General features: G+C 37.6%; 1 protein-coding gene across 2 annotated transcripts; it reads right to left on the bottom strand.

Moving 5' to 3' along the window:
* Positions 1-1,304: 1,304 nt before the first annotated feature.
* Positions 1,305-25,130, bottom strand: LOC104871412 (general transcription factor IIH subunit 2). 2 transcript variants are annotated; one of them, XM_010637321.3, is made up of 16 exons: positions 24,959-25,130; positions 21,206-21,289; positions 19,946-20,023; positions 19,568-19,604; positions 19,175-19,261; positions 18,088-18,138; positions 17,441-17,495; positions 14,384-14,489; positions 12,471-12,561; positions 11,425-11,512; positions 10,844-10,951; positions 10,051-10,114; positions 8,914-9,017; positions 8,006-8,108; positions 3,962-4,001; positions 1,305-1,517 (listed from the first exon to the last, which is right to left on the bottom strand). In XM_010637321.3, the coding sequence occupies exons 2-16, from the start codon at positions 21,259-21,261 to the stop codon at positions 1,398-1,400; spliced, it is 1,188 nt and encodes a 395-aa protein (XP_010635623.1). In that variant the 5' UTR covers positions 21,262-21,289; positions 24,959-25,130; the 3' UTR covers positions 1,305-1,397. The 2 variants fall into 2 exon arrangements, with proteins under 2 accessions (XP_010635623.1, XP_033617199.1); XM_033761308.1 differs by lacking the exon at positions 24,959-25,130 and adding an exon at positions 24,726-24,928.
* Between the last annotated feature and the right edge of the window lie 223 nt (positions 25,131-25,353).

The following is a 25,353-nucleotide window of genomic DNA, read 5'->3' as shown; positions in this document are numbered from 1 at the left end:
GCCTTGAAGCCCCGTTACCATGCAGAGGAGAAAGGTCAACCACGCTGCCTATGAAGCTGTGTCTGGACCCCACACGTGAACACTTGACACACCCTGGCTCCAGGCTGCCATTCCCCCACCTTTTTTTTTTCCATTTTCTTTGAGACAGAATCTTGCTATGTAGTTGAGACTGACCTGGAACTCACTATGTAGCCCAGGCTGGTCTAGAACTCACAGTGATCCTCCTGCCTCAGCCGCCTGAGTGCTGGGATTACAGGCGAGTGCCACCACGCCCAGCTATTCCCTTTAATCTTCTTCTGGTGATCTGGGACGCAGGGTGGCATGGCAAGTTTGTGAGTTTGCATGTTTAACCTAAAATCCCCTGTTGGTCATAGCCACAAATAAATTCAGATGTATTAATTTTATAATTGAACTCCAAGAATTTTAAGTAAAAAAAAAACCCACTATGGTGAATGTATTAAAATTTCATAACTATTACTTAATTTTTATCTTATAATTTGTACTTAATGTCTTCTTATACTAAATTAATTACAATAAATCACAAACATTTAATTTACTTCAATTATAGTTTATGTGCTGCCAAAGTACAACTTATTCCAATTATAAAACAAGGGCATTATCACACAATTTCATCATGACAGATAATTTATACATAATAATGCATAAGGACTTTGAAAACATGACTCCACATAATACAAAACCAGATTAGTTGAATGAAACACTGCTGAATTGTAGGTAATTGTGACAGGAAACAAAAAATTTACCAAAATATAATATTTTCTTTTTTTTAAGGACATGAGCAGCTTTCCACTGCTCCTCTGTCATGCTTGTCCTGCCTTGGAGTCACTGGATTGTGGACTAAAACCTCTCTTTTGTGGATGTTGGGTATTGTGCACCAGGGATGAGAAAAGCAACAAAGACAGGAGTGATGTTCATTTGACTCATGGTTTCACACAATTCAGTTGATGGTTGGTTGGCTTCATTAGCAAAAGTTTCTTAAATCAGATTTTTCTCTTAAACTGTTGTTCATATTTTAGGAATATTGGGAATTAAACTCAGGAGCTAAACTGGAGCTTCTTTAAAAGAATCATTTTGTTTATAATCACAAATATCTTTCTTTCCCTCTCTCTTTTTTTTTTTTTTTTTTTTTTTGCGGTACTAGGGATCAAACTCTGAACCTTGCATTTGGGAGGCAGGAGCAGCACCACTGAGCTATATCCCTGGCCCTCTTTCTTTTTTTTTTTGAGACAAGGTCTTGCTGTTAGTTCATACTGGCCTTGAACTTCTATGTAGCCCAGGTTGACCGTGAAAGCCTCCTGAGTGCTAGGATTACAGATGTGCACCACCACACTCAGCACAAATTTCTTTTTAACACACTATGTGTACTCATACTGCAATCAAATACCTGAAGGTGTTGGAATCTTATGAATACAGCCAGGACAACAGTGGAGAGAGTCATGAACAAAAACATCACAGTCCACACAGAACACATTCTGGCACACAGAGCAAACATAGACCTGTAACAGAAAGAAGAAAAAGAATCAATAAAAGTAGGATCTAAAAGCTAAGTAAGCACAGACATTCATGTAAGTAAGGACATTCATGTTGCTTTGCTGTTTATGTCTCTTTTACCCAATAACTTTTTTTTTGGTACTGGGGATCAGACTCCGGTCCTTGCACTTGCAAGGCAGGCAGCGGAACCACTGAGCTAAATCCCTGGCCCCTTGCTGTTTATATCTCAATCAAGTTTCTCTACCCACCTTTTACTATCTATACTCAAATCTAAGGTAATTTCTTTTTTTGGGGGGTACTGGGGATTGAACTCAGGGCCTTGTGCTTATAAAGCAGGTGATGGCAACACTAAGCTAAATTCCTTGCCCCTAAGGTGATTTCTTTTCCCACTAAACTATCATTTGGAAATGGGGGAATGACTTGGCTTTTGAGTCCTCAGTCAATTTATTATAAAAATTTCCCATAAATAGTTAATTTATACAGTTAATTTATTATACTGTTACTTCATTTAAATAACAACGTAGAGAAGTCTCATGAGCACAAATCAGTGCTAGCTCTGAATGCTTACAGGTGGTCATCTGACAGATTCAAGTAAAAAAGAAAAGCAAAGAGCCAGGGATTTAACTCAGTGGCACCGCATGTGTTCTGCAAGTGCAAGGTCCTGAGTTTGATCACTGGTACCAAAAAAAAAAAAAAAAAGAACAAAGCTTTAACATGCATTTAGTTGTTTTTAGAGAATGACTCACAACTGCAAAAATTCCTTTTTCAACTAAGCCATTAAGGAATATAGGTCAAGTGACACAGATTAAAAAAAATTTTTTTCACGATTCTATCAGCATTACATACTGGATATCTGCACCTTGGGATAAAACCTGGGCAACAACACACAAAGGTTCAACAATCACTGTCTAGGGCCAGGGATTTTCAGACTGGTGCCACCAGCTGCCTCATTAGCGCAAGGACTGAGATTGATCCCTGGTAGCAAACAAAAAACAAAAAACAAAAAAAGCCCCAAAATCACCAAATCTAAAACAACACAGAAGTGAAGATGATGTGATGATGTGTTATTTTGTTTTGTTTTTTTGAGACAGGGTCTCATTATGTAGTCCAAGCTGAACTTGAACTCACTGTGTAACTGAACTCACTATGCAGCTGAGGCAGGCTTTGAACTCATGCTTGATCCTCCTGCGTCAGCCTTCTAAGTGCTAAGATTACAGACATGTGCCAGCACACCTGGCTAGATGACATATTCTTAGAAACTGTCAAACAATTCAAAAAGCAGTTCTAGTTACAATGAAGCTACTGATGTCAAACAGAAATGTAAAACAGGTTTTTTTTTTGCAGTGTTGGGGATCAAACCCAGGGCCATAAACATGAGGCAGGATCTCTACCACTGAACAACATCCATAGCCCCAAGGTATGTAAAAATTAATAAAATTGTTTTATGAAACATGCAAGTAGAATAAAAAAGTAGTTTTAATTTTGTTTTGGTCCTGAGACTGAACACAGGACGTTAAGACATATGAGCTCTACCACTAAGCTACACTCTCAGCCCCAATCAAGCAATACTTTTTTTTTTTTTTTTTTTTTTGAGACAGGGTCTCACTATGTAGTTGAGAATGACCTAGAACTCACTATGTAGCCCAGGCTGGTCTTGAGCTCACCTTGCGATACTCCTGTCTCAGCCTCCTGAGAGATGGGATTAAAGGCGTGCGCCACCACGCCCAGCTTCAAGCAATACTTTTAATTAATATTTGGTATACTTTATAAAGTACATTTTAAAATATGAAATGTGGCTAAATGTTAAAAACAGCCATGATATTTGCATCTGTCAAATTTTATATAATCAAATTGGCTATCCTCAAAGACATTCTTTTTAAACTTTGCTGTGGTTGCTTGAGATGGGGTCTCACTATGTTGCTCAGGCTAGCTTCAAACTCCTGGGCTCAAGTGATCCCATTTCAGCCTCTTTAGTAGCTGGAACTATAGCCATGCACCACTGCACCTGGCTTTCTATTAAAAAATTTAAGAAGCATTTTCTAATGGGAATAATTTTTTATCAATAGCCACCTTAAATGATAACTTCACAGGAGTTAGAATGGGGCTGGGAATATAACTCAGTAACAGAGTGTTTGTCTAGCATGAGGTAAGCCCTGGGTTCAATCCCTAGTAACAAGAAGGAAACAAAACAATTTAAATAAACAAAAGCAGTTTAGCTGGAAAACTGAAGATAAAGCACCAAGTACTGTCATAGCAAAATTAGAATGCAGAATTACAAAATTAATATTTATTTTGTTTCAGCTTTACATCTAGTAGCTATTATAACTGTATTTATGGGAAATAAGCAGATATTATCCTGGTCTTCAACAACCTACTGAAAACTTCTCAGAGTACTGTTTTCTCAAGATTTCTTTTACACAACTTAATAATCAGAAAGTGAAAGACTCACATGTTGGTCCTTTAATTGCCCCTGACATCCATAACAAAATCTGAAAAAGAAAGTTTGAGAATCACTCTTTAAAAGAAGAATTCACTAATTAAAATAATTCAGCAAGTCTGAGTAACTAGAATCCTTTAATAATTATCTCTATTCAGGAATTTGGCAGAAGAGTTAAGAATGCCAACAGTTTCTTCAAATTCCACAGTATGTCTGAAGCTCAATATCCCAAAATGTAGTTTTTATTTTCATTAAGGTTAAATATGCATATGCTTTCTAACTGGGATTCTGGAAGAGAATTAAGCCCTATAGAAAATGACTATTTTTCAAGTCTCCTAAACCTAGTAGATAGTAATGCAATTCTAGTGAACAGAAGAGAAGTTAACTTATTACACAACAGGTGCCTAATGATTAGATTTTCAAGGAGTAGTGTAAGTGCTAAGTCTTGGCTCCTTATGAGTATTGGCTCTGAGCACCCAACTATGGAAGATAAGAACTTAATTCTTTCAATCTTCCTAAACATACGTAACATACGTAACATACATAACATACATAAACATACATAAACTAATGTCATTCTTTTCTTTCTCTGTAAGCCATTATTTTTGACAGATCAATATTCAGTATTTATGCCTATATAATAATCTCAGCTATGACATGTAATAAGTTGTAACTTTTCTCTCTTTAAACATTTTTTCCAGGAGTTAACTGTGTCCTTAATCCCAAACTCTCCTAAATAATTAACCCTTAATCCAGCCCCAATCTTTCCCTGAGTAGTCTAAATATGCTCTCAGCACATTTGACTCTTGGGAATTCTATAGTTTCCAACCTCTCAATGGTATCTATCCTGGAGCATTCTGGCTTTCTCCAAATGGAACTGACTCTCCTCTATATACGACATGCCAGTGCCATTCTGAATTTCTTCTGACCATCATCCTATCGTTTCCTATTTTGGGTTAAACAAATATTTCTAGAGCCCTAAGATCTTCTCTAGTTCCTTTGAATCCACTACCTCTTCCAGTATCCCCAGAGTCTCTTTTCAAGACCTTACACAAGTCTGAAAATCTCTTTCTTCCACCCACACTTAACTCACAGTTTGGCTAGGTATATAATCTAAGCTGTAATATTTTCACTCCAAAATCTGAATGTAAAAGTTCTCTGTCAGTGAATGGCTAAAGATTTTTTTTTTTAAACACAGTGGAGTGGGGCCAGGGATTTAGCTCAATGGTTCCAGCGCGTTTGATCCCTGGTACCAAAAAACAAAACAAAACAAAACCCACAATGGAGTACTGCCATAAAGAAGGATGAGCTTCAAACATTTATAACTATAAGATAACTACCTTGATATGGCTGTCGCCATTTTGGTTAGCAACCACCATTTTATACCTCAAGTTTCCATTTCCTTCATGACGCATCATTGTTGTAAGAGAAACCGATGTGCAAGCAAGGCTTGTCCATATAAGGAATGGATCACAAATAATGACCCCTGAGTGGCTGCCTGCGTAGCTGATGCAATTGCCTGACCTGCTTACAACAGCCACCCGCTATATAACCAAGCCGCTTCCACCCAGCTCTCTCTCTTCTTCCTCCTTCGCTGAGTAGGCCACTGTGCCACCGCTCCACAATAAATCTCTCAAATGAGCTGCCAGTGTGTGGAGTGATCTCTGGCAGGCACCAGTTTCTTTCAACTAAATGGATGGACCTTGAGACCACACTCTTTTAAGTGAAATAAATCAGACACACGTTTAAATACTGTATTGTTTCTTCAGTGTGAGAAACTGAAGGTGGATATAAAATACATAAGAGATACTGTGAAATGGGAAGGAAATGTTCAAATGGGAAGGGCAACAAGGGAGGAAAGAGGGAGAAAGGAAGGAAGAGTCCAGAAGAGTTCTCTGTCGGCATACAATATTGCTGATGAGAAACCAATTTTAATTCCAGATCCTTGACATGTGACCTAGTTTTCCCCACTCTGGAAATGTTTACGGTTAGTGCTTCCCTGTATATTCTGAAATGGCACAATTATGTACTTTATTGTGGTTCTGTTTTCTTTTGTGTTAAGAATTTGAAAATTCCTTTGACCTAGAAAATTCTGTTCTTCAATAGTGTTAGGGACCAGCCATGATATACATACATTGGTGAGGACCAGGCCACCGGCCCCACAGTCCCAAGGTGTTGACTTGCCTCAGAAACAGAAAAGTATTCAAAAAGTTAGACTTTCTGACTTTGTGGGAAAGCCATAATCACTGTGCTTCTGAGGGAACATAACATTCTGCTGGGGACAATATAAAATATAGGCATCCAGGTGTAGAAAAGGACCTTAACTTACTCCTTTGAGATGCTAAACTTGTTCCCTATCTTACTATCCTAATCTTACTACAGTCACTGTTCCTAAGATAGCATACTACCTTGCACTTCTTGCTAAATAATAAAAGTGGGTCCATCATAGAACTTGTCAAAGCCTGTCCACTAAAACAGATTGCTCCCAGTCCTCCCTTACAAATTAAATATTGTCTCTGATTCTTTTACTCCCCATTGTCCTTCCAACAGGTGTTCGGGGATCTGATTAGCTCCTGACAAATAGTAGAAAACTTCTTTGAACAATTTTTTTCCTCTTGAAGTATTTCTTTGATGATCTCCTACTCTATATTTTCTCTTTTGTTTCTCATATTATTCTCAATTTTTGGACATTCTGGATAAACCTACCAGTTTTCATATCTTTTCTTTACTGTATTTACTTCTTCATTTTATACCACTTATTCTACTTTCTAGAATTTTTTTTTTTGGTACCGGGGATCGAACTCAGGTCCTTGCACTTGCAAGGCAGGTGCTGGAACCACTGGCCCTAGAATATTTCTTAAATTCTATCTTATAATCTGTAACCTGTCTACTTGGTCTTTCATTAATCGCAACCATAAGAAAATAATAAATGCAAGTTTAAACAATGAGACTTGTTTAATTTGGCCAATATAAAACATAATTCTAATATTGGTCAAGTGTAAGCAATTAACAAATGAACTTCTTTAAAGAACAATTTTACAACATCTATTACATCATTTTTTTTTTGTTTCTTTGTGACAAGGTCTTACTATACAGCAGCGCATGCTGGTCTTCAACTCACTATGTTGCTCAGGGTGGCCTCAAACTCATGGTGATCCTCCAGCCTCAGCCTCCCAAGTACTGAGATTACACAGGTTTTCACTACCATGCCTGGCTTAAAATTCACATAGCTTTTGATTCCACAACTCTACCTCTAAGAATTTATCATGCATTTATACCTACACAAAGTCAAAGATACAAACATTATTTGTTAATACCAACTGGTTAAATAAACCCTGACACATCTAAGACACACACGATTTCAAGACAATATTCATCTAGGTGTGCTTATAGGAAATAACTTCCAAATGATTTGTTGGTGTTGTTTTGTTTTTTGAACTAGGGATTTTCTAGGTAATCCAGACTGGCCTGGAACTCAAGATCCTACTGTCTCAGTCTCCTGAGTGCTGAGATTACAGCATGTGCTACTATACCTGGCTATAATACATCTTATAGTACTCCTACTTCAAAGAGGTGAAAGTAAAGAAATTAAAAGATTTCTGGAGATCCAGATCTGTTTAATAATGAAGCCATTTCAGTTATAACCAAGAAATCCCAATTACCTTCTATGATATTGGGCAATGAACCCAGGGGTACTCTACCATGAATTATATCCTCAAATCCCTGCCCCCTTTTTTGGTACCAGAGATCGAACTCAGGACCTTGTGCTTGTGAGACAGGCGGCAGAACCACTGAGCTAAATCTCCGGCCCTTTCTTTTCAAACTTTGAGACAGGGTCTCACTAAGTTGGTCAGAATGTCCTCACACTTGCAATCCACTCCCTCAGCCTCCTGAACAGCTGGGTTTATAGGAATGCACCACTATACCCAGATGGATCTAATTTTCTAGAGTAGAAGTACTCTTCCTTGAATTAGTAACTATATTTTGTTTAAGGTAGTGATGATCTACTCATTAGTTCACCATTAGGAAAAGATATAAATTAATGAAAACTCATACCTTTCTCCTTTATATTCTTCAAGAGGCATTTCTTGAAAAGCATCCAAAGGAAATAAATGATGGTAAGACCTTGCCAAGTGGGGAGCAGAGACCAAAGTAAGACCTAACACACAAACAGAAACATGTTTAATAAGCCAAACCTCATAAAGACAACAGCTGAAAAGTCGAACGCCGTAACTCAGGCTAAATACTTTCAAGTGTTTTTAGTGGAGTTTTGTTTTTTGCAGGGGTAGAGGTGAAAGCCAGGCCCTGCTGAAGGCTAGGCAGGCCCCCTGCTGCTGTGCTATAGCCTCAGCGCTGCCACAACCTGCCTTGTAAGTGCAAGGTCCTGAGTTCGATTTCCAGTACAAAAACAAAAACAAAAACAAAAACAAAAAAAAACTGTAAGCACTCATCTCTCAGTTTACCGGGGAAAGAGAGAGTCCAGAATGATGGAATCAGTTCTGTTGCTATGTATATAACTTCTCTTGGCCTATTTCCTTACTTATAAATGAAATAAACTTTACTACAATGTTACATTTATTCCTGGAAATGTAGTACTGGACATTCAAGAGAAAAAGTAATCTATTTCTCTTTGTGAACAGTAAATCCACACCAGGCCTGGTGGCACACACCTATATCCAGCACTCTGGGAGGGTCAGCCAAAAAGATCCCAAGTGCTAACCCAGCCCGGACAACTTAGTGAGACCTTATCTCAAAATAAAAGTATGAAAAGAAGGATAGAGATGTAGCTCAATGCAAAGACTCTGGGATCAAGCCTCAGTACCACATACATACATAAATATATACATACAAATCTAGAAACACAGGTGTAACTCAATATTCACATTTTTTACATTTTTACCAATAATACAGATAAGAAGTTATTTTAAATTAATTTACTAAATAATGACTAACTGGCTTCTTACCACATATTTTACATTCAACAGGAAGCTCACAGTACTTTGCCCGACACTGTGGGCAGAAATAGCCTCCTAATGTAAGCCCTGGCTCAGAACTGTTATCCAGGTGCCTGTGGGGAGAAAAATAATTTTAAAGATGATGTATATAAAAATGTAAAAAACAGAACTGACCTAAGTGTGTTACCTTGATCTTAAAGTTCAGGATTCCATTTCAAAAATTTTAAATTTTATTTGAAAATATGTACATCATTTAGGTTACGACCCTTCCCCCTTATCTTTTTCTTCTCTTCATTTTCTGATTTTTTTTTTCTTTTTAATGAGACAGGGTCTTGCTATGTAGTTCAGGTTGGCCTCAAACTCATCTTCTTGCCTCAGCCTCCTAAGCACTAAGTTTATAGGCACATACCACCATACTTGGCTGTCTGATACATTATACATTTTGTCTAGAAGAGTAACTCTATCTAGTCCTTGTTAGACCTTTAATGGTGAGAGGCAGAAACCTACCTGGACTTTGAAAAATCACTTTCTTAAATTTAATTTTGTTTCATAATTATGCAAAATGTAAAGCACTCAAGTTCAAACAAGGTATATTCAGCAAAGTCTAGGTTCTATCATTTTGTCTTTCCCTACAAAGGCACTAATGCAAACATTCTTTTGCTTCTATTTCCATTACTATTATTTTTTATTATGAGCACAATTACATATATCTACTCCTATCACCTTTTTGATAACTGGTAGCATATTACACACCTCTACCTTATCACTGTACTTAGTAATATTTCCTGAAGATTACACCATAAAAATGTGCTGTATAGGGCCGGGGATTTGGCTCAATGGTTCTGCCGCCTGCCTTGCAAGCACAAGGGCCCAAAGTTCAATCCCCCGGTACAAACAAAAAAAGGAAAGAAGTTACTGTATATCGTTATTTTCTCTCCCTTTTTTTCCCGTACCAGGGCTGGAACTCAGGACTTTGTACCTGTGAGGTAGGTGTGCAGTGCCACTGAGCTGATGGCCATCGCCATTCCTTTTTATGGCTACATAAAAGGTAATTTTTAATTAAAAGCCACATTTCAAGCCCATCTATTAATTTATAACTCAGAGTTATGAATTTAAATTGTTGAAATATTACTGGTCTTTACTTACGCCATGCTAAAAGAAGGTTTTGCATCTTGATCAGACAAAGAAGCAATGGTATGCTGAGGAAATCCTTCAGAGAAAACAAATGTATTTAAAAAAACAAAAACAAATGTATTAATTTCTCTTTCCAAGCAAAAAGCAGAATTCTACGAGTAGGAACCTAAAAATAAATGTTCCTACCAGAGAGACAACAAAGTTGTACAAAAGCATTTTTCCACCTCTTAGATATACATACATACACATACATATATGGTATATGAGACTTACTATAAATCCATGCTACAAGAAAAAGTAAAGGAATGAGGGAAAAATCTGTCTATACATGACCTCAGATTCTAAAGTTCTTATCTATATTTTCTTTGTTTTTTTAAAGACAGAGTCTACTGCTTTGGAGTGCAGGCTGACCTCAAACTTGAGGTGATCCTCCTGCCTCAGCCTCCTGAGTGCTGGGATTATAGGCATGTGCCACCACGCCCGGCATTATTTATATTTTCTAATTTAATAAGAACACTGTCTTGTGTGCTTGTGGGGTGGCAGTTCTGGGGACCAAACTCAGGGTCTTCACACTGAGCTACATCCCCACCACTTTTCTGAGACAGGGACTTGCTAAGTCACTAGGCTGCCTTGGTTGGACTCAAATGTGCAATCCTTCTGTCTTAGCCTTCCAGAGTGTTGGCATCACGCCTCACCAGAAAAAAAAGAATTTCTCAAATTTTAAAATGGTAACTTGTGTAAGTGAAAAATAGAAATCCTAGTATGAAAATATGGATTCAGAAAATAACATAAAATACATACATACCCATACGAATAAGTGAGCATTCAGAACTTGAGCTGGCAGGAGGAGGACTAACATGATGTGTTAGCAATTCTTTGTAATGGCTTTCATCTAATATCACATGGTATGTGCCTAATAAACAAACAACAGCTTTATAGACGTAAGAACAGATTACTATTTTGATGTAATTTTGTAAAAGCTTTAAGATCTAAAAATGTACATTTTCAAAATTAAGATTTTAGCTAAATTATCACTTTTAAAAACTTTTATCTCTAAATTGGTATCTCTAGGAATAGCAATTGCAGTTTGATTAAGTCAAGTTATAAAATCTTTTTTTTCCTCATTGAAGTTGCAAAAATCTTTACAAAGTATTACATTGAGTAAAATTTCTAGACTTTCAAGTTATAGTATTTTCTGTAAACACTGACATTACTGTAATTTTCTTCCACTTCAAGGTAATTTCCCAAAGAAACAATACATTTAAGATGACTCCATATTTTAGACTATGGGATGTGAAATAATTTAGATTGAGTGGTTTCAGCCACCCTAGTCAATAATCCTTACTCAGTGACTATGAATAAACAGTGAGGAGAGTAAACACACACCACCAGTTTCCCGAGCTAGTGCAGTACAAACCCGAACCTCAGCAGACAAGCCAATGACAGACACTCTGATTTTAGCTGCTTTTAGGGTCTTCATCAAATCCAAGAAAATGAATAAGTTTTAAGGAAAGAAGAAAAATATTTAAGAATTAATTATTTGAAAAATAATGCTTTGAAAACCACTAATAAATTCACTACAGAACTCTCTTTAGAGTTGTAACTTTGTTTTTTTTTGTTTTTTTGTGGCACCAGGGATTTAACCCAGGGCCTTTACACTTAGCTATATCCCCAGCACCCCTTTTTCAAAATTTTTTATTTTTTATTTATTTTGTTTTTTGGTGCCAGGGATCGAACTTGGAACCTTGTGATAGCAAGGCAAGCAGCAAAACCACTGAGCTAATCCCTGGCTCCAAATTTTTTATTTTTTACAGCATTTTAAAAATTATTAGTACATGAATGTAATATAGTGTTTATACTCCTTGTGGTAAAGTAGTACATATACATAATGTATCTTTTTTTTTTTTTTTTTTTTTTTTTTTTTTTTGGTTTTTTGGTCTCACTATGTAGTGGAGATTGACCTGGAACTATGTAGCACAGACTGGTCTCGAACTCACAGCAATCCTCCTGCCTCAGCCTCCCAAGTGCTGGAATTCCAGGCATGCGCCACCACGCCCGGCTTTTTACATAACATATCTTAATTCCTATTTTGACTGCCTTTTCCTTCCCTCCTTCCCCTTTTAAAAAAAATTATTTTGGAGACAGGGTCTCACTACACAGTTCAGGCTGGCCTTCAACTCACTGTGTAGGTCAGGCTGGCCTCTAACCCATGGTGATTTTCTTGACTCAGCCTTGCAAGGGCTAGGACTACAGGGGTGCACCATCATGCTTAACAAAAATATTTATTTTGAGACAGGGTCTTTCTAAGCCACTAAGTTGTCCAGGCTGTGCTCAAACTTGCAATTCTCCTGCCTGAAGCTCTCAGAGTACTGGGATTACAGTACGTGTTAGCATATTCTGCTATAACTTCTGTTTTGATGTATTGGTCCTACCTTAATTAGATCATAAATATTGGATGGATCACAAGTTGTAAGGCTGCTAAAGATGATGAGGACTTCTCTACTTGTATGTCCAGGCATGTGTCTAAAGAAGAGTTAAAATGCACTCCAATTAGTTAGAGCAAATTACACCACAAAAAAATGTATCTAAAAGGAACAGTACACATGTTTTATACACTTAAACTCATTTAAACTATAGAATACCAGGCCGAGGATTTAGCTCATTGGCACTGCACCTGCCTTGCAATTGCAAGGTCCTGAATTTGAGCCCTAGTATACCACCCCCCCAAAAAAGATATAGAATACCTCATTTGTTTCAATATTGCAGGGGAATGAATTGAGTATGTTTTAAACACTTTAATATAAATTTTTTTATTCTCTTTCTCTGTGCTGATGACAGCACAGGCCTCACACATTACAGGCAAGTGTTCAACCACATAGCTATGACATTTTTCAAATATAAGCCATATACTTTTTAAAAAATTATTCACATAAATACATATTTATAGAGTTTTTTTTCAAGTTCTGGGGACAGAATGATAAATAATACTGATTGGGTTCCTGACATCATAAAGCTTATAGTCCAGTAGGTTTACTTCATACAAAGTCTGAAGTGTACAATGAGAAAATAGGACTATACAGTAGGGGTCAACTTTAAGGTCTTCACATATGGCTAAACAACAGTAACACATTTCTTAAAAGACTATAACTTAATCTTCTGATGATTCAGTCTTAATAATCAGAGTTTATTTTCCTTGAGGACCACTTAATTAAGTGATGACTCCATGAGGGATGAAGATATGTGAATTATTTCTCCTATGCTAGGAAGGGATTTTTATAATTTTTGGAGCAAGTGTACCAGTTATCAGTTTCATTGTTATCCTCGCTACTCATACTTGTAGATACCGCTGAAGAGCTTGCTTTTATAATTTGTGTTACCTTCTCATCTACTTCAAAACTAAAAGAATTACCTACTGTGTAAAAGCATAAGATCTAAGTGAGGATAGCCTATCCAGATATAAAAAGTATGAGCTTTTTTTTTTTTCTTTTTTCCGGTACCAGGGATCAAACTCAGGATCTTGCACTTGCAAGGCAGGAGTGGCACCACTGAGCTAAATCCCTGGCCCTAAAGTTTGATATATGTACTTTTTTCGGGCGGGGGGTTACCAGGGATTGAATTTAGGACCTTGTGCTCATGAGGCAGGTGCTGTGCCACTAAGCTTAATGCCCAGCCCTCCAAAGTATGAGCTTTAACTACACTATTTTCTTTGAGGTTTTGCTATATTCCACACAGTTGGACTTTCAGGGAAAGTGCACTATTAACTTGTAGACATATTACCAAACAAGTTAATAAATGTCAATAAAGATACAACCAACTCTCATTATACCATATTAAATTACACATATAATCCCCACGCCCCTTTGGCAGTACTATAACTGAGAAATGAATCCAGGGCCTTCACACAGAGCTATATCCTGAGTTCCAGCCCTCATCTGCTTTCTGTGGAACAGGATATTTGGTTGTCCAGGTTAAGCTCAAACTTACAATCTTCCTGCCTCAGCCTCTCAAGAGGCTGGGGATTATAGGTGTGCATTTCCACACACTTTTCCCATTTATCTATGTTGTTAAAACTGGTTTTATAGAGACTCCGGTTAACATAATACCATTTCAATTAATTTTGAAAAACTTATAAATCAACTCTCGGTAAGAAATGCAAAATACTAGCCGGGCATGGTGGTACACGCCTGTAATCCTAGCACTCAGGAGGATCACTGTGGGTTCAAAACCAGCCTGGGCTACATAGTGAGTTCCAGGTCAGCCTCAACTACACAGTAAGACCCTGTCTCAAAAACCAAAAACCAAAAACCAAAAAACAAACAAAAACAAAGAAATGCAAAATACTAACTTCAGAGTCTGCATGGCCATGCTTAAGGAATTATAAAGAGATGGTTCTCCATGGCAGGTCATATCCACAGCTTTTTTCAAAGATGTTATGTGTTTCCTTGGGTTTCCTTCAATTAAATGCCAAGAATTAACTTATAAAATGTCATACATACAACACACAAATGTATGCTTCTTCCAAAATTTACATATCTATTAAAAAAACAGTGTCGTCAATTTGTTTTTATCGTTGTCTTTTTGTCAGAAATGTTTGATAATCTTCACATTGAAAATAGAATCTTATCTTTATATGCAATACTATATATATATAACAATATTAACCTAGTCTATATAACTTTTTCTTCTTTATATTTCCATATTTCATCATTTTTTAAAACCAATATATTTTGGGTGGCTGTGGTGGTGCACACCTGTAATTCCAGAACTCAGGAGGCTGAAGCAGGAGGATTATCATGAGTTTAAGGCTAGTCTGTGCTACACAGTGAGTTCAAGTCCAGCCTGAACTACATAGCTAAACCCGGTCTCAAAAAACCAAAAAAGAAAACTTAAAAGCAATGTATTTTCATAGTTCTGAAATCAGCACATATCTTGCTACCATTGGCAACAGGACAGCATGAGTGAAGTAGCTGTAATTTTCTGTCCCTGTGGGAACCTATGAATGGCTCTTCCTAGGGCACTGCTTCAATTGTATTACATATGTTCTGCTATTCAAGTTCAATATAATTGCTATTTTAAAGATTTTTAGAAAGTTTTTCAACACAAAAAGTTGCATTTTTATTAGAAAAGCATGGACCAGAACAGTGAAATGGAAACTGTTATTTCTTCTATTTTTTTAACCGTTATTTCTAAAGCACAATATTCATTGAAGGAAGAAAGTAAGAACTTGGCAAGACCACATAAAGAAAGCTTCTGGGCCAGTGATTTAGCTCAGTGGCACCATGCCTCCCTTGCAAGCACAGTGTCCTGAGTTCGATCTCTCGTACCAAAAAATAAAAATAAAAATAAAAAGCTTCTAACAAAGAAGCAAAGCTGCATTATCTTCTGTAATAGTTGAGGTAACTGAAGTAACACCTAGAAAGACTGCCTATAGCAGTGATGAGGAATCTAAAACAGCCAGCTGTTATCACTGAAAGCCCTAAAAGGTTCACCATCACTGGCCCATATCACTCTAAGCAGTATAAATGAAAGGAAGAAAAACTGCCAAATCTTTTAGGATAGGTGACATATGGGCCAGAGATTTAGCTCAGTGGCACCGCACCTACCTTGCAAGCGCATCTTGTTAATTTTTTACAGCTACTTAAGCTGGGAATTTGTTATATCAACAAACCTATATTTCAATAAGGGGAAAACTGGCTTTTTAATAATACTCTATTTTCTAATCCATGAACATGACATGTAATTATTTTTTTAGGTCTTGTTTAATTGTTTTGAGCAATGTTTTATAGGTTTTTTTTTTTTTTTTTTTTTTTTTTTTTCTTGAGACAGGGTCTATGTAGTCATGGTCTTGAACTTGCTACGTAGCCCAAGCTGATCTTGATCTCAAGATCCTCCTGCCTGATTGGGCTCTAGAGGATTTTTAAATCTTTATACATATGACCTCAGTGGCACACAGAATCACTCTACATTTGAGGTGGGAAAGGGGTGAGAGAAGAGAGGGGGAAGTTTCTGGTGATATCATGTAAGCATCCTGCTGAGCCCGCAGCCATCCAGCCTCCATCCTGCTCTGGGCAGAAGAATTTAACCCCAGCCAGCCAAATTCCTCATTCCCCTGGCCATGCTGGGTGCTTGTGGGTTGGCAGATCACAAAGAAGGCTAAAGTCCCACTGGACCTGGCTACAGCTAGATTAAAAGGGCCATGTAGACATGGACTATTATCAGACAAGTTTGCATCTCACAGAAACTTGACCAAAGGTTGAAATCAGACAAGTTCAAGATGCCTGGGAACAATTGCTGTATATGTCAGCTCATTCCACATGGGAACGCAGGCCAATAACCTGCAGGTGGTACTAAGCTAGTGAAGCACCTGCCACCTACCCAGTGCAGGAGATCAAACCCAGGTCCTTACTGAGCTATGCTGCCAGCCCAGATTTTTCTCTTTATGGCTACCTGCAACTGAGTTTCTTAGCTCAGTCTAGGCAAACATCTTACTCCTTACTTCCATAGTGAAAAACTATTAATGAACAAAGTGCACCATTTCCCTTATGTATTTGGAAAGACAGAGAAACAGATTTAAGGTAGAGCTATGTTACAAAAAAATAAAATGGAGGGCAAGGGATTTAGCTCAGTGGCACCACACGGCCTTACAAGTGCAAGGTCCTGAGCTTGATCCTCGGTACCAAAAAAAACAAAAGGAATTATGTCAACTTGCAGTAGCACACATAGGAAAGGAAATAAAAACTATTATCTTTTAAGAGGTAAAAATTCAGTTAGCTATGTTATGCAAGTAGGAAGGTGGATTCAATTTTTTAAAACTATAAAAATTTTATTGTAATTTGATTTTCATATAATGTTCATATACTATGAAACATTATTCTTTTGATATATTGTAACCATTTACAGATTTTTTTTAAATTTTCTTTTGTTTTTGTTTTTTGAGACAGGGTTTCAGTATGTAGTTGAGACTGACCTGGAACTCACTATGTAGCCCAGGCTGGACTCAAACTCACAGCAGTCCTCCTGCCTCAGCCTCCTGAGTGCTGGGACTACAGGTGTGTGCATCACACCTGGCTGGTTTTGTGTTTTCAATAAGACTACCTCAATATTTTAAAGAGAAAATATTAAAGAATGCAAATATCTTAAAGAAACAGATTTACATTCACAGAAATACTATTCACCATGTGCAGAACTCAATTTAAAAGTTAATCTTAGATTCCAAGAGTTTAATGAGAAAAGAGGTATTATTAAGTTGTTTCACCTAAAAAGCACAGAGGAAGGCTTCACTTTATTTACTAGGCACCCATAAAAACAGGGTTACAAAAAACAAAACAAAACAAAAAACAGGGTTACAAGACTGAGTAATTAAAGCAGTCCCTGAATCCTGGAAAGATAATTTAATGCATACCTGAGAGTTCAGTCAGTTTTTCAGCTCTTTTACTCTTAGTTACAATTATTCCGATCTCAAGTAAAAACAAAAATGATTATTAATTTCATATAACTATTTCCTTGTTAAGAATTTATGTAAAATAAATTAGTATACCTATAAAAGAAATAAGCAATATATGAAAAACTTTTCCTCATGGTATTTCTACTTTTTTTTTTGAGACAGGGTCTCACTATGTAGTTCAGGCTGGCCGCAAACTCACTATGTAGTCCAGGCTGGCCTTGAACACACAGCGATCCTTCTGCCTCAGCCTCTTGAGTGCTCGGCTTATAGGTGTACACCACGCCCAGCACCTTACAGTATTTTTGAACAAATAAATGTAGCTCTGAGTTTACTAGATACTTTTAAAATTTTAGTTATTTTATTTTTTGGTAAATGTACCCATAGGGCAGGGGATTTAGCTCAGTGGTTCTGCCACCTGCCTCGCAAGTGCAAGGACCCAAGTTCAATCCCTGGTACCAAAATAAATAAATGTGCCCATAATGAGTATACAATCTGGATCACTTAGTAACTAATACAATGTATGTCTTATTTTTTGAAAACAAATTCCAGTGTATTTGGCACCAAAATAGAAATTCAATTCTGAATTGTATCATTTACCTACATACCTGACTGATAGGATTTTGATCAAAGTACTCTTCTACAAAGTACTCCAACAACTGTTTAAAGAGAACAAAAAGAAATATTACATAAGGGCAAAATAACAACTGTATAGACAAGTACAATTATGTTATGTTTTGTGAAACCTATTTGTTAAGCGTCATCTCTCTCACTCTGCTTTTTTTTTTTTGGTGCTGTTAGGGATGGAACCCAGAGCCTTGCATAAGCTAGGAAAGCACTTAGCTATGATCCAGCCCATTTATCATATTGAAGCTTACAGATTTATAAGAATACATTCAGTTACAAAAATGCTAAATAGTAAAAACTATATTTGAAACAGCAGGTGATAAGAAGGAAGGAACTAGGTGTTTTTAGATTTTGATTTTGTTTTACTGTACTAGATTGAATTCAAGGTCTTGATACTGAGCTACATTTCTACACCCTTTTTATTTATTTTGACACAGGGTCTTGCTAAATCACTAAGTTGTCCAAACTGGGCTTGAACTTGCAATCCTCCTGCTTCAGCCTCCAGAGTACTGAGACTACAAGCACTTGCCACCATGCACATCTTGAATGAGCACAGTGGCAAGAACCTTCCACTCCAGATGTTTAGGAAGTTGAGGAGGATCTCTTGTGTGGTCACAAGTTCAGAGCCAGCCAAAATCCCAACTCAAAAAAAGAAAAACAAAGTAACAAACAAAAAAATGGAAACAAAGAAAGACCCAATGAAGACAGAGTCAGGAGAACAGAAAGATGGAGGGTGGGGCTTTATGAATTAGGAATACTATGGATGTGTTTATAAGCTGAGAAGACACATTAAAGAAAGTGAATGGAGAATTAAGAGTCAGTAAAGAAAAAGGATAAGCAACCAAACAAGATCCTGACTTGGGACAAGAGGGTAGAAATTAGACACAGACAAGGTTTATTTCCCTGAATTGTACAACAGCATTTCACTTAGTTGTTGTTTATATTACCTAGAAAAAAATGTTACTCCATTCTTTTTCTATAAAATTTTATTGAATTCTTTTTTCCAGAATCCAGTGTCCTTCCTGAATTTAGTATAAAGGTAATTATTTTTAAATTACTTTACTGTACCTTTAATGTACACGCCAATCTATTGGGCTTTAAATCTTGGTCTTCCATTGTCCTTGATCCATCTACTACCACATAAAGGTGGCGCATCTACCAAAAAGTAAGGGAATGATCTCCAGTTATACCTTTGACGAAGAAGTACAAACGGTATTCAATAGTCACATATTCTGAGCATAGCTTTTAATATATTCTTTTAAAGTTTGTTGTTCTGGCTGAGGATTTAGCTCAATGGCACCACACCTGCCTCACAAGTACAAAGTCCTGAGTTTGATCCCCAGTACCAGAAAAAAATAAATAAAAGAAATAGTTTTTTTTACTATTATTTATTCGGTTGAGCCAGAATGTTTCTCTAATTCAAACTATTTCTGTACCAGTAAAAGAAAAAAGATAACATACCATTCCAAGTCGAACTTGTCCATGGTTCTCAAATACTCTGTTAAAATTATACAAACATTTTAGTGGAATACCATATGATATCCAAAAAGTCCATAAACTTCCTAACTAATGTACATAAAATATATAATAATAATCTGCAATTTCAGTGAAATCAATAACTTTTGAGATGCACATAATTATAGGCAATGTGAATAGTTCTTGAAAACCATTTCTCTGATGATGTAAGGTGAGGTTGCCAGTTCTTTCCACCAATTCATCAAGTACAGGCTAGTTTCCCTGGAAAATGCACAAATGAAGCACTAAGGATAGTGACAGATAGACAGAAAGGTTCAAGGATGTAGTTTCCTTTTATAACACATTTAGGAAGAGTTTATATACCTTTTTCTCTTTGCCTTGAAAAGAATGTCTTCTATCGTAGCTTTAAGTGAGCCAGATTCATCTTCTTTAAGAATTTCCCTGTAAGCAATAATGGTTTAACAGATAAGGTAAAATATTAACTCAAGAAATAAAGACATAGCTGGGCGTGGTGGTACATGCCTGTAATCCCAGCACTTGGGAAGCTGAGGCAGGAGGATCGCTGTGCATTCGAGACCAGCCTGGGCTACAGAGTGAGTTCCAGGTCAGTCTTAACTACATAGAGAGACCTTGTCTCAAAACACCCCCACAAAAAAAAAAGAAAAGAAATAAAGACATGTAGAAATTTGCAAGTGGTATTCACAGTATGATTAAGTATAACAGCCAAAACTATAAACAACCTAAATCCAGAAACTGGTGAACTGATAAACAAAAATTTGATAAGACAGTATACTGGAATACTATTCAGAAGTATAAAAATAACAGGCTTAGCATGATGGCACATGCCTGTGATTCCAGCTACTTGAGTGGGGCTAGAGCAAAAGGATGAAAAGTTCAAGACCAGGCTGGGCAACTTAGACCTCAACTCAAAATAAAAAATGAAAATTCTGAGGCTGTAGCTCAGTGGTAAAGCTCCCCCAGGTTTAACTCCCACTACCCGCTTTATACACACAGAACCAAGTCAGTACTGAAAAGGCTGGGCAGAAAGACTGTGAGTTCAAGATCAGCCTGAGAACATAGTGAGAGCCCATCTTAAAGAAAAGGAAAAAAAAAAGGGACAAAGCATAATATACTCTATAATGTGGATGAGCTTTGAGGCAGTATATATTATATGAATGCTAGAGCCCATCTTACAGAAAAGGAAAAAAAAAAGGGACAAAGCATAATATACTCTATAATGTGGATGAGCTTTGAGGCAGTATATATTATATGAATGCTAGACACAACACATCACATATTATATGATTACAGTTATGGGAAATACCCAGAAAGGGCAAATCGATAATAAACAGAAAGTAGAATTGTGGTTGTCTATGGGCAGTTAAAATGCAATTAATTGTAAGTAGTCATAAAGGACTTTATTAGAGTGCTTAAAGTACTCTTAAAACTGATTTATGGTAGTGGTTGTACAACTGAAGTAATTTTCTAAAACAAATCACTGAATTGTACATGAAAGTGGGTGAATTTTAACACATATAAAATACATTTCAATAAAGTTGTAAGCAAAAAGAGATAATGTCTAAAAGAAAAAAAGGGGCCATAAGGTCATAATGCCATACTTACCAAGTTCTCTCATAGCCTCCTTCCCACCGCTTAGTTCTTTCAGGTTCTTCATCCATATTTTTTAAAAATATATTTTTCAGCACGCTGTAAAAACCATAAGACCATGAGTGTTCTAAATATGTTTGTTACAAAATGCAACCATTTACTTAAAAATTAAACAGGGAAAAAAAAAAAAGCAGGGTATGGTTGTATATGCCAGATTACCAACTGCTCTGAAAGCTGAGGCAGGAGGCTTCCAAGTTTAAGGACAGCCTGGGCAACTAAGCAAAACTCTGTCTCAAAATAAAATTCAAAAGAAGAGCTGTAGCTACAGCTCAGTGATAAAAGCACTTGCCTAGCATGCAAGAGGCCCTAGGTTCAACCCTCTGCACCAGAAAAAGAAAAATCAGAATGGAAGGTCATGTTACTCTTCGTAGCTTACTCAGTAATTGTTGTTAATGAAAAGAAACATCTTGGAAATCTTTTTCCTATTTCCAATAAATATGAATATTTATGGACAAATGCAGTACCAATATAAATAAACATCTTTTTATAATTTATCAATGAACAAAAATGCTTTAGAGATGTGTCACAAGAGCACAGAATTATGGGAGCAAGGAATGGGGATTCAGCTCAGTAGCACAGTGCCTGCCTAGCAAGTGCAAGGTCCTGAGTCTGATTTCCAGTACCAAAAAAACCAAACCAAAACAAAAAAACAACAAACCCCAAAGAATTACGGGAGTTAATACAAGGGTAGTTGAAAGATTAATCACAACCGATAATTACTGTAACTGACTCATAAATACGTAATGATTCATCATGCTCTCTTTCCACCTTTGTGTAGGTTTGAATTTTATTATCAAGCTTTTAAGAATAAAATTTATAATTAACAAATGCTTAAATCTCATAATTCAAAAGAATAAAATTAGCTTGGCATGGTGGCACATGCCTGTAATCCTAGAACTTGGAAGGCTGAAGCAGGAGGATCACCATAATTTGCCATAGTTCGAGGCCAGCCTGGGCTACATCTTAAGTTGAAGGCCAGCCTGAACTAACAAACAAATCAATAAACAGAAAAAAAATTAAACATAAAGTATGACCACAACTATTAAAAGAAAAAGATAGCCAGGCATGGTGGCGCATGCCTGTAATCCTAGCACTCAGGAGGCTGAGGCAGGAGAATTGCTGTGAGTTTGAGAACAGCCTGGGCTACATAGTGAGTTCCAGGTCAGTCTCAACTACATAGTGAGACCCTGTTTCAAAAAAAAAAGGAAAAAGATAAAGGAAGTTATTTATTCAATCATTCAATAATAAATACAAATGGTTTCATTTGCAAGATAGGTTTAAAAGTTTTGCCTCTTTATTAATTTCTAGATGTTTATATTACATCCTTTTTAATTTTTTGGTACCAAAGATCAAACTCAGGACCTTGCACTTGCAAGGCAGGTGCAGTTATTTTAATAATTAAGGATAAAATTGGTGGTAAAAAATTCATGAACCATAACCCAAGTAATAAATGTCCCCAACACACCCACACCTCCACCCTCCCCAGTGGTATCTCCTGTCCCAGCCCAAATCTAGGGTCATATCCCGTCACTGGCATGGTCCTTATATAAGGCCCAACTGTCTTCCACAGGCTATTCTGCTTTCTCAGGCCTCCACCTGCCAAGTAAGATGGCACTAAGGAGGAACACCTGGCTATTGCTCCAACTACATAATCTTAGATTCCAGAATGGTATTCTGGTCTCATGGCCTCTGACCAAAAGGAAAAAATATAAGAAAATGGTAGCACATGGGTTTTCGTGGAACACACCTTTCCTTTGGCAAATGCTTCCTCATTCTTTAAATTTCCTTCAATTATAGATGAAGAATGTATTGAAATTTTGAGTTTCTGACAAAAAGTATATATATTGTTCAATATGATGGACATAATATATTTGGCATATTTGAATCAGTCTATACGGACTGATTTGCACACAGTGGGAAAAAATTCCAACTCATGGAGCTCAATGGCTGAGAGGTGTACATTCAGAACTCAAGGATAAATTTATAGAAATATGCCAAAAAATATGGAGTTAAGGAAAATATTCTGGGATTGACCAGTGTTGACTGCTGTCTCCAGGCCTGAGCTGGAGGAGTAGCCAAACCTCCACAGCTGAGTGAATGCATCCTCACTGGAATACAGCATCATCCCTCATCTCTGTGTCATCTTATAAGACCTGTAACCTGATGACCATTGACTCTCACACAGGTGAGATAACAGAATCCCTAGAATCTTCCCAAATTGCCCAGGAAGACTTATTAATTGGCCAAGAATCAAAGATTTTCTTGCCAAGGATGGTGGCACACACCTGCAATCCCAGCAATCAGGAGGCTGAGGCAGGAGGGTTGCCATCAGTTCGAGGCCAGCCTGAGCTGGGCAGTTCAAGGCCAGCCTGAACTACACAGCAAAATTCTTGACTAAAAAAACAAAGGAAGAAAGAAAGAGATTTTCTCTAAGTGCCTGTCTGCCTACCTAGGGCAACTGTATACGAATAAGATCTTACTCTATCTGTCCAATAAATGATTACCTTTGAAATAAATACAGAATCTGCCAAAAATTTTACACACACTTAAGAAAAACCTGTATAAATATTTTAAAACTTTTATCCACAGGGAACCCTAAAGGATGTCATGTATTGCAGAAAACACACTATACTGCAGGCCCTTAGAGAAGAAATTGAAAATACATGGGCAACAATCTTAATGGCCAAGTATCCCCAAGCAGCAGTCTGCAGTACTAATAAATGTCAGGAAACTAATGGCCACCACTTTGAGCACCTCTTGCAATTACAGAGGCCAAAGATAACATATTAACCTCATGATGTCTAAATAAAGTTAGTACTAAAATATTTATACAAGTTTTCCTTTTCCGGAAGTGTGTACACATTTTTTTGATGGATTTTATATATATAAATAAGGACCATAGCCAACATTTTACCCTCCATTTATATTATTATTTTATAGAAAATATTTTAAACCGACCTATACATGGCCTGAAATTAAAATCACCTGATAAGTTGGAGGCTGCTTCTAAGGTATCCCCTGCTTTTTGTGGCACCTGCTATAATCAGATATTACTAGCTAAAATTCCATACATTTCCCACTGAATTAAAAAAACACACATTGTCTTTTTAAGAGATTAACTTCTTTCAGGAAATGTGGTGATCTGCTTTAATAAGATGAAAAACTAGAAGAGACAATTTTAACATCTGTGCTGTGCCACACGTGGTAGGACAGTATAGTGACTAAACTGAAAGTTTTGAGTCTATTTTCTGTATTGTGAACATCAAAAACAAGTTCCCGTAATGTTCTCAATTATTTTGTTAGTTAGATGAGATCAAAATACTATCTGCGAACAAACGAGAGCTGCACCCAGCACCGCAATCCGGAAGGCGTTTCATGAGGAGACAGACAAGAGTTACGGCTGGGCCAGCTTTGCAAGTGGGAACTCGGGACGCTTTGCAAGTGGGAACTCGGGACTCCGAGGTAGGCAACTCACTCGCGACCACAGTGGCGCCAAGTCACGAGCTCGCACCCACAGCCAGAATTCCAGTCCACGCGCCGGGCCTGAGGCTGGACCAAGCCCGCAGCCTCACGCGCCTTTCTCGGTTCCGTACAGAAGCTGTCCTCTGCCCCCTGGGGCCAGCCAGAACAATTTGTCTGGGTCCTCCGTTCGCCCGCCCGCCCGCCCGCCTCGGCGTAGCGAAGGCCTCACTCCACCCGCGGACTCACCGGCCCTGTGCGAACCAGTCTCTGCCGGAAGCGCCCCTACTCGAAGCGCGCTGCTGAAGATCTTCCGCAGGTCGCTTCGGCCGCACACAAACGTTCCGGCTGTTGCGAGAAGTGGCTGCCAGAGCTGGGCGCAGGGAGCAGCTGGGCCGAGCAGAGTCCTCCGCGCAGCTGGTGCAAAGGCGGGCTTTGCTGAAGGCGCTTGTTGATTTCCGAAAGACTGGGAGGAAAGAGGCTGACTGCCTGTGGCTATTCACTCCACGCGTATTAAACTGCGGTTTTGGGCCTGAAACTTCTCAAGGCATTGAGGAAACAGCAACGAAATCTGAGCAAAAAAATTCCTTGCCTTCGTATAGTTTCCCATTAGGGAGACAGGGGTCTAGAAGCGCGCACACTGT

Source organism: Fukomys damarensis, unplaced genomic scaffold, assembly GCF_012274545.1.
Source record: "Fukomys damarensis isolate Sample0158 unplaced genomic scaffold, DMR_v1.0_HiC HiC_scaffold_1, whole genome shotgun sequence".
Lineage (NCBI taxonomy): Eukaryota > Metazoa > Chordata > Mammalia > Rodentia > Bathyergidae > Fukomys > Fukomys damarensis.
This window is presented reverse-complemented; position numbering and strand designations above follow the sequence as displayed.